The sequence below is a fragment of the Phalaenopsis equestris genome, unplaced genomic scaffold (genome assembly GCF_001263595.1).
Source record: "Phalaenopsis equestris unplaced genomic scaffold, ASM126359v1 Scaffold001257, whole genome shotgun sequence".
Lineage (NCBI taxonomy): Eukaryota > Viridiplantae > Streptophyta > Magnoliopsida > Asparagales > Orchidaceae > Phalaenopsis > Phalaenopsis equestris.
The window spans coordinates 20,302-30,846 of record NW_018165696.1 but is presented as its reverse complement, the minus strand read 5'-3'; the positions used below and the strand labels follow the sequence as shown (position 1 = coordinate 30,846).

At 35.3% G+C, this 10,545-nt stretch overlaps 1 protein-coding gene across 1 annotated transcript in view; it reads right to left on the bottom strand.

Annotated features, from left to right (window-relative positions):
• The window catches only part of LOC110033696, a 27,234-nt gene extending 19,703 nt beyond the window's left edge, over window positions 1-7,531 (bottom strand). The window contains exons 1-2 of the mRNA XM_020737749.1: window positions 6,703-7,531; window positions 6,560-6,625 (exon numbers count right to left, since the gene is read on the bottom strand). Coding sequence (XP_020593408.1) covers window positions 6,560-6,625; window positions 6,703-7,101 — 465 coding nt within the window. The 5' untranslated portion in view covers window positions 7,102-7,531. The remainder of the gene's footprint in view (window positions 1-6,559; window positions 6,626-6,702) is intronic.
• Window positions 7,532-10,545: the final 3,014 nt, after the last annotated feature.

Sequence of the window (10,545 nt, the reverse complement as noted above, 5' to 3'; positions counted from 1 at the left end):
GGCAGCCCAGTTCCAGCTGCGCCAAACAGACGGCAGCTGCAACTGCGCCAAACAGACGGCAGCTGCAGCTTATTGAATAATCTGTTGATAAGATTATTAAAATAATCTACCGATAAGCTAGGTGTGTTGGCCATTAGAAATTTTTATTTTTCTGAAAAAGTCAGACCGCAGCCAGAAAGCTGTCACCGTACCTAGATATGTGTGGTGTGAAAATGTTAATTTCAGCGTTTTGAAAACACATAAGCTCCAAAATGCAGTTTACCCAAACAGACTAAGTGCGTTTTCAAATCACCACCGCACCAAATAAGCTACCCCAAACAGACCCTTAATTGGATAACAACATCTCCAAAAATAGTTTTGACTCCAATTACTAATAAGTAGTTGCCTTACCATTCCTTTTGCACTTGTTGCTGTCAAATCGGTCTTTCATATTTCTTTCATTCAAATACTAGATCGGTATCCCTAGGCCATTCTTAAGCTTGCTTGTAGGTCACTCGAATTGATTTCAATGGCGTTGATAGATTCTCTAAAAGTCATTTATGATTCTACACTACATGAGATTGACATAAAAGCAAATGTGCAATGCCTTAAAGATGAGTAAAATGGTCGAGGATGCATCCCTCTGTGGAAGACCCCTTAACAACTTATGATCTACTGTTGAAATTTAAAAAATCTCGAAGGAGAATATCAAAAAGCTTTATTTTGACCAGCACCTCAATTTGGTAAATTTTTAATAGGCGGTAGAAATCTTTCATAATTCTTTTATTCAAGACAAACTACTCCACAAAAAGTTTGATGAGCTCTTAAAAATCATGGATAGCCCCCCGAGAAAAGGATAAAATCAAATATGAGATTGGCCTTTAAAGATGGCAGAAATATCCTGATTGAGAAGCACATCATAAGCCTTATTAATGTGCATAATACTCTTATAGTAGACATGTGTTCGTGAGAGTCAGACGCCTCATCAAAAGAGTCTCAAAGATGTTGGAGAATTGTTGCAATTATAGGCAAAGATTCTTGAAAATCGTGATGGTTAAAAAATAATTTATGTCACCTCAAGGAAAACTCCTCTTGGACCATACATCAAAATTCATAGAATATAATATGAAGAGGTGAATCAGCGATGTGAGGCCAAGCCAAGTACCCAAAAATTGTTAAAGGATTGTGAAATGGCCAAGCATTTTGTTGGGCCCCATAGAATGTCTAGGTGGAACTAACAATATTAAGGATATTAGCATCATGTTGTAGCAAAGTAGGAATTTTAGCATGATGGTGAGGGGGCCCCGACAAGTGTTCTCGGGGGTAAGTATCCTCAATTGGCGGTTAACCTTGAGGAAATTGGACCCCTTCGTGTCACCTGGTTGGTGTTGGCAGTCGAGCTTATATAGGAGCTGAATGATCACATTTTGAGACCCCACCATCTTGTGGATGTGGTTGGTAAGGGACAAATCCAATGCACACTCATCAGCAGTATTACGCTTACTATGGAGAAAAAAGTTGAAAGTTCGATGTCCCTAATTTAGAAACTATTCTCTGGAATAATTGGAGTTGGATCAAGAAGTTTCGTTGTTGCAAATATTACACGTATTGTCCATTGAATGATTCATAGAACTTGCAAAAATGGGATTGCTTCTCGAAAAGAATGTAGAAGTGTTACATTTGAGAAAATTTACAATAATATAATAAAAAAGTTTTGCATCCATGCTTTGTTTGAATATCTCCCGTAAAATAGAGAAAAAATGGAGCACAAAAGATACTAAATTTTTTTAAGAAATATATCCGGAAAGAAAAAAATTATATAGGGCTTAGCCAAATTCAAATAGTTTCCCTGTATTGGCATAGTTTACAAAATTATTGCATATCTTCGAAATAAGAGAAAAGTGGGATTATAAAATTTTGGATTATCGACTAAACTTCTTACAAAGATGGTGGAAAAAATTAGTTAGGTGGCAAGGAATGAGAGAGAATCAAACGGACTGCTTTCAGAGGATGGTAGTCCAATTGTAGGTCAGGCGGTGATTATCAAACAATAGTGATTTGGCTATGATAGTCGAACAATAGTCAAACGATAATGATTGGACAACGGTGGTTGGATAACAAAAATTGGGCAATAATAGTCTCACGATAATCAGAAAGATATAGTTAATGGCGGAAATCAATGTTGAATGTTGGATAAGCTTTAGAGTTCTTCAAACTCCAAACTCTCTCTAAAATTGAAGATTAGGTCCTCCTTCATGTAGAGAGTAGAGGTATATTTATATACTTAGAGAGTTGTGTTCCTAGTAAATATCTATAGATTACAAAACATTCCATTGAACACCCATATTGATTTTCTTGTTCGTAAGATAACTTTTGACGACCATTTAAGCGCCTTATTGATGTTAAAATAGTGATCTTAGGCTCGTTGGAGTGATCTTATCTCTTGATTCAACAATAAATTTGGTGAAAGTGAAGATTATTTGATCTTGAATTTGATTCTAGAAGTTATCTTACTCGAAATGCATTGAGATATGTGCCTGATAATGTAATATTTTTTGTTACATATCCCTACTTAAATATATCAAGCTATTATCAAGCAATAATATACCATACATCACAAAATCTAGTGATGAATTCCAAAAAAAGGGGAATCGAATGACAGCACTAACCTCATAACTTACAAAAATCTTAACCCTCCAAGTGTTAACACCATATTTTAAAAATACTTAACACTCAAAATTTTAGATTTACATATTTCACATCTACACTTTAAATTTTATATCCATGGCAGCCAAAACATCTAAATAAAAACAAAAATAGCACCCTTCCCCGCGTTTAAAATCCTTAACCTCGTCGTCTCACCTGCCATCTATCATTGTATTGAGTTCTCTTCTTCTATCGATCTGCCCTCCAGTTTACATTACATTATCAAAAGATAGCTCATTGCTTCCAACCCTGTTTGCCGTAATAGTTTTAAGTGCTCTTTTTTTGGTGTTCAAGAAAATGAGATAAATTGTAGAGGTGGCAGAAGAGTATGAAACAAAATATGCCCACAGAGATTCACATGCAGAGATGTGCATAAAGCGACAGAAGGTTTAAATGATAAGAAGTTTTTAGGAAATGAGAGATTTAATAAAGTATGCAAAAGCATGTTCCCAAAATCAAAACAACAGATTGTAGTAAAAGTGTTATATCCCAATTTATCCACATACCTCAAGGAAAGGGTTTTGGAAGGAGAGAGTGTCATCAAGTTCAGAAGAGGAATCATTATTTTTATTATGAGAGAAAAAAATTATTTCAAATAATGTGTCTAGAGATCGCTCAATTATTGCATTAATTCTCCACTATTTATAAAGGGTTCTCATTTATTATACAAAAAAGACTCATTATTTGCATATTTCTAAGGATCTCCGATTTATCCATTTTTGTTCTCTTTTGATTTTGACATCATAATTAATATTATCTCTAGCAGCAATATATCTTGGCAAATGTTAACTATCACCCATCGAGTCACGTCCTTATCGGCCTACTCAGTCTTTGCAGTATTCGGTCCCCTTATCGACATTACAGCGGGTTATTCTCCTCAACTAAGCCAATCCCTTAGAAAATAAGGTAAATTCGGTCCCCTTGACGAATGGTAAGTAGATCACAATAGGTGAACTGGTAACTCGTACAAGGCTACTCGTACGGAAACTCATTAGCTCTGTAAGATAGTTGAACTAGTGAATTCAATAGTCTGCCTCGACACACCATTCGACTCTTGAACTTGAGTTCGATAAGGTGGCATTCATATATACAAAAGGAATCTCCCTAGCTTTGAAACAAGGGACGAAAAAATAAGTCATAAGTATAACAAGCATCAGCCGACTCTGCTAGGATTTCATGCCCAACATCAGCATCAATGAGTACCTTCTCAATCATGTCGCACATTCTCTCACATTGAATCAAAGATTAAAATTCAAAAAAGGCATTCAACAGTGCTTCTTTATGCACACCTGGGATGAAAAAACTCACACGAGCCACCGTGAGAGCTTGGCTAGCATGAGCACAGGCTAGGTCTTCCTCTTCTATCGCCTCAAAACGGGTCACTGGGCTAACAGAGTGTTAGATGGAATAAAATTTTAGGGGTTGTCTGGCAACGGATTTAGCTCGGGATTTATGCGAGAGATAGCCTAAATCTTGTCGGACGGTCATTTTGGACAAAATGAAGCCACGAATTTGATAAATCCGAATTTAGCATATTTCAACTGTAAATCCGGGTAAATCCGGGATTTACTAAATTCCGCAGATTGGCGGATTTACGGGATTTACAGCTATGGAAGGTAAGAGTGCGGGTGAGAACAATGCTACAGGTTAAATCTTTGCCAAACACTTTTATTAGATTTTCAGGATTTAAGTTGCCAAACAATTTTCTGGACAGGATTTGTAGTTCAATCTGAATTTGAGTTTAGATTTAATCTGAATTTGAGTTTACACCAAATTCTTCTGCATTAGAGAGCTATATTTGTAGTTCAATCTGAATTTGAGTTTACACCAAAATATATTTATGAATAGAAAATGAAATTAAATCAAAGTTTACCGTTGAGTATAGATTGAATATGAGTGTGAGATCATTTCTGATGTTTGCAACTAAATTATAATTTGAATGTATTCTTTATTTTAGATATAAGAGAATGGAGGACATCTAGGAGAAAGTGTGTTGACAGCTCTAAGTATCCATGATTTATTCATACTACTTATTTTATATTTTGGTTTTCCTGTTGGAGCAATTACGTATGTATCACCCAATTCCTATGTATTTACATGTTAAGATATTAGTTATTTTAAGTTTTAGAAAATGAAATACACCTATTTTTGTATAGATAATGTGGCATGTAAATATATAACCTAAAGTTTGACATTTGCATCAGATTTGTGTTGGAAGGTAAATGCTCCTTTTTATAAACTTTGAAAAGCTTACTTGTTTGTCTTAGCACTTCAGGTTTAATCTGCATATGCCTGCATTTGGTGTGCTAATATTGGTGTGCTAATACTGGTAGCCCCATTGCAAGTTTTGATGTTGTTGGAAGCCGCAGGGTTAATAGAAAGATTCAGGCATGGTTAAGCCAGCAGGAAGCTCCAGAAGCAAATAGTGGGGAAAGTGAAAGCTTGAGAATTTTGAAAAGCTTAATGGTGGCTCCATATTCTTTTCCATTAGCTGTAGTTGATGAACGCAGCATTATATATGTTGTTGATGTAAATGATCATATCTCAGGACATTTGCCAAACAAAATTATTTCTCCATCTCAGCATTCTGATCTTGGCATGTTGGCTTGTTGGAATGTTAGTTTACTAGTTAATTGTTTCTAAAATGCTAACGATGTGGTAGAATAGACAAACATGCCACAAGCATGGCTGGGTTATCTATTGCTTATTTTTTACTCCATAGAATAACTGCTATAAGAGATAAAATGTGGAAGCCACAACAAATTAGGTGATAATACTTTTTTATATTAGATTTTGCTTTTGATAGAAATGTTGTTGATGAACAACCATAAAGCTGACTTTTTTTTTAATTCTAATATTTCAATTGTAATATTTATTACATGTATTGCTGCACTAACATTACTGAATAGAATAGACGATGGGGTGCTGCAATTACTGAACCAAACTTGCTTAATAGGATAAGCCTTGAAATCGTTAGAGGAGTTGAAGGATAACATCCTTGGAGTTTTTTGTATGAGGGCATATATTTGGTGTTAGATATGAAAACACATTCGATTTAATTTTAGCAGTATAAATGTAAAAAAAAAATGTTTAGGTGTTAGTTATGCAAACACATTCGATTTAATTCTATTAATTTAATTTATTAATAATTAATGATTAATTTATATATGTTCAAACAAATCATAATTAGATAAAATTATATATTATTATTTAATGATTAATTAATTATTTTATAAGCATATTTTTAAATTTTAAATTATTTGATAAACATATAAGTTTTGTAAATTAATAAAACTAAAAACTAATTAATTTTTACATATAAGTTTTGTAAATTAATAAAACTAATTAATTTTTAATTAATGTTAATTTATTGTTTCAGAAAATAATTTTTTTAATATAAAAAAAGTATTTTATGTTCTGTTATATGCATAAATACTACACAGGGAGAGGATGGTCATTTTTCCAGAAACAATTACCCTTCAGTTGATTTCACACTGCTGCAACAAATAGACAGTCAGCTTCCCCGCAGCAGCTTCCTCAAGCAGGAGCGCAGCCCGGCGCACACTCCCCCAGACAAGTTTCTGGACAGAATTTAGTAAATCCTAATAACTTAAATCTAATCCATTGCCAGACAAGTTTCTGGACAGAATTTAGTAAATCCTAATAACTTAAATCTAATCCGTTGCAAGACAGCCTTAAAGTTTGGGTGTAAAATATGTAACACCTAAATTTTGTAAAATTTAATGAGTGCGTGTGAAAGATGTGAAATTTAAATTTTCTGGTATTATGTATATAAATCCCCCCTAGCACTAGTAATAATAAAGGAAACTTTAATCGCAAAACACAAACAGAAATTAATAATCTCAACACTGACCTGGGTCTCGGAATAAGCTGATGCTTTCATATTACCCTCGCTAGATTTAACCTCTGTAGAATGATTCTGGGGGGGACAAACAACAAAAAATCATCAAAAACAGAAGTTAAGAGCAAGTAGAGACCAAAATCCATGATACAAACCTTTGGATTTGAAGGATATATAAAATTCGTGTGAAGATCATCAGACTTCCCTTCAGAGGCATCAAAATTCGTGATTGGAAGAGCAGAGCGAGGGGTAACAGTGTCTTCTGCTAAAGAATTGGCTGAGTAGGGTAGCAAGGAAGAACTTCTATTCCCCGAAAATGTGAGAGGGGAGCTGTGGACGGAGAAATTGGCTAGGGCGACGGTGGATGAAGACCGAGTCGAGGAAGAAGAGAGATAAAAAGGGAGAGTGATAGTTAGGATGCCAGTGATGGCCACGGTAAGGAAAGAGATTACGAGAATCTTCCGTCTCAATCCACAGATGGAACGATCACGACGTAGACGGCGGCCAGCGGCAGCTCTTAAGTCTAACGCTGCTAACTGGAGAAACGCCGCCATAGACAGCGATGAACAGAAACCTGGAGTAGTGGGCGGGTGGGCGGCGGTGTTCAGCGGTAGACTCTCCACGGTAGAGGAAGCTGGCTATTCACTCCACGTTGTTTCGGCCTTCTAATCAAGTAGATTTAGCTTTAGGAGGTTTTAGGTTCTATTTTGGGCTGCTTTTCTTCTGCGGAGCGGTTCGAACTACACCATGGGCGTTCTGTTTCCTCCCATTTCTTTCTTCTCTTCCATAGGTGGCATCTAATCTGCTCATGTTTTCATCTCCCTCACTTCGGTGATAAGTTTGCAGCTCTTCTCCATGACTACAATTACTGGATTCTAAGGATTTCTTTCTGAGCTCTTCGTTTTCTTTTGCATCTACTTTTTGAGGGTTTGGGCTTGGATTTCGAGCGTGATTCATATGATTTTTCTATTTCATTTGAGGTTATGATTGGCGTTATTCCAGAAAGTTGCTGCGAGGAAGCTGATGTGAGAAAGTTGACTGCATGTTTGGTACAGCTGTGTAAAAACAGTTGTGAGTCAGCTGTTTCTGGAGAAATAACTATACTATCTCTGTTTGTTAAAACTGTTTAAAAGTATGTTGTACAATTATATTTTTTAAACTTCCAAAGCAGAAATTCATTTCTAAACAGAATAAAAAGTTCATCTACATATAATCATGGTTTCTTAACACATATTATGTGGATTGTTCCCTTGAAGAATGCATCCATCCAATGCATTTGCAAAATTATGTTTCAATGGTGCATTTACATACCTAGCACACAATTCTTGTGCATTTACATACATACCACACAATTCATTTGCAGAACTGTGTTTCTATCAGAATATATATACTTTGTTGCAATTCTCTTGTGATCATTTACCAGAAGACAGGATTTATGATCAAGCTAGGAAACAAAGAAGGTGAGAGCTATCTCAATTCCGAAGTAAATTTTTCATGTTGGAAATGTAAATACATAGAAATTGGCTGGTATGTATTTAAATGTCACTAGAAAAAAACAGCACATAATCATTACAACAAATGTATATCTCAAGTTACCAATTGCTCAAACAATAAATATATAAAAAAAAAAGCCAATTAAAAGGCAAAACATAGTAAATCCTTATGCAATCCACTCGGTTTTTGGGTCTTACATAAATAACTATCAAAGTTTACAATGTGAGATACATAAATACATAAAAATTATGTAATGAATATTTAAACCCTCCTATATGTCGAAAACTATCCAATTTTACCCTCCTATAACTACCACAGCGAAAAAAAGAGCTAACCTACACAGATAATTTAATCAATACAGTGTTGTATAATTCAAGTTATGTTTATCAAAAAGGGCCTAATTAAAGACAAAAATTACAAAATCTTGAGGCTAATTCACTTGAGTAAAACAAAGAGAGCAAGAGAAATAACTCCAAATTACCTCTACTGAATCTTCTCTTTTCTGTTCGCTTTGAATAGATCAAAGCCAAGAAAAACTTTAAGCAGATTCATTCCAGCCATTCCAAACAGCGCAAGGGGAAGCTCGATTCCTTCACCGAACTTCGATGCATCGACGATGAGCTTACAGGTGATGAGAATGTGGCAGACGATCCTTGCGGCGAAGAAGCTCGCCTAGTATTGGGGATATCCCATGCATGCCCTTCTTCGCTCGCAGAGGCAGCACAACTCCATCTATAATTCATCCTGCAGAACACAAACAGGAATGGGTTAATTGATTCGATTCTTAAGATAATTTTAGAAATAAGAAAACTGATTAAAAAATTTGACACAAATTGAGCAACAACGATGAGATCGCAGGAATCGCAGGAATCGCAGGAATCACAGGAATTGGGAGCTTTCGGTGTTGAAACGAAGGAGGAGAACGACGAACCAAGATGCAGGAATCAGGATCGCAGAACAGCATCGTAGTTGAACGAAAGGAAGGCGGAACGAGGGTACCTGGGTAAAATGTGGGAGTGAAACGGGGCCGCGGGAGCGAAGCGAAGCAGCGGGGTTGATCCCGCAACCGGCTTTTCGCTCAGATTCACGGCCGCCGCAGATGAAAAGCCGCACCAAACGACCCTTTTCTGCGGCCTCCCGCCACACCGCGCAGAAAAAGGCCCGCCAAACAGACCCCGATGTGTGATTCGATGAAAAGAAGAATGTGAAAGGATTTGGTTGTTGGTGATTTCTAATTTTTTATGTTCTTTTTTTACATTGCTCTATTATTTGTTCAATGTTAATGTAAAATTTGATTTTTTAAATAATTTTTTCTTCAATAATATTTGCGGTTTCATTTCAATAACCCCGAAATAACATCTGCGATGTAGCACACGTGGCGACATATTATTGAAGTCTGCACGTAAAACTATATCCGGAGTCCAGAAGAAAAATTTTTCCAAGATAGAGACTTTTTTGCCCAACGGTCACCAGCTGAACAATCATGCAAAAATCTGAAATATGCAAATTAAAGCATCTGAATTAGTTGTTTTTACTTACAAGTAAAGAACATGGATAAAATCAAGTTTTAACTATCTTATACGTAGAATATTATGCTAAGTATTAAAGTGAATTCATGCATCCTTTGCGGAGTGCATGTCATTCAAGTAAATTGTTACTGTCAGAGTACTCTAGGTTATGTATCTCGTGCTATTCTTTGGTGTCACATGGGTACATATAGCTGGAATTTTCTTCCCTTTTTTGTCTTTCATTCTGATTAATATTAGACATGCATTTCTTTCGGTGAATTATAATTGATGGTTTGTCATTTCCAAACCACCCAATTCTTACGTATTTAGATTTCTAACACCTAAACTTTACTTTTTACATTAATAACCCCCAATTCATTAATATTACATAAACAATACCATTATCTTTACTTTTAAAAAGTGAAATACACCTTCTTAGGCATCTATAAAGCGACACATACGTAAAAATTGAAGTTTAGGTGTTAGATATGTAAATCCATAGGAGTTGAATGGTATGTATGTACATCAACCATGTTTCCATCTGCAAGCTTCCATATATCGACTGGATAAGATCTCATAAATCACACTTAGACGTAAAAATAGATTCTTAAATGAAGGCTACCATTTCTCTTCGTGATTTCTTCATTTGGAAAATTTGGTATGTGATAAGAGTTTTTCTAACTTTGGTATGTACATCTTTAATTAATGCATTCTTAAGAAAGTTTGAGAAAAAATCTCTCTTATCAAATTCATAGAGCATAATGTAAACTCCTTGATAAAACAAATGGCTTTTACTATAATATGAAACCCACATTACTAGAAGGACTCCTATGAATTACACATTCCTTTCAAAAAAAAAAAAACAATATCATGACATTATTAATCATGAAGGGCTTCTTGTAAGTCTCTCATAGGCAAATTATAGTGAGTTGCCATCAAATACAACTTTTAATCTTATAGGTTTTTGCATGGAACTGCTTAAAATAAATCTAAAAA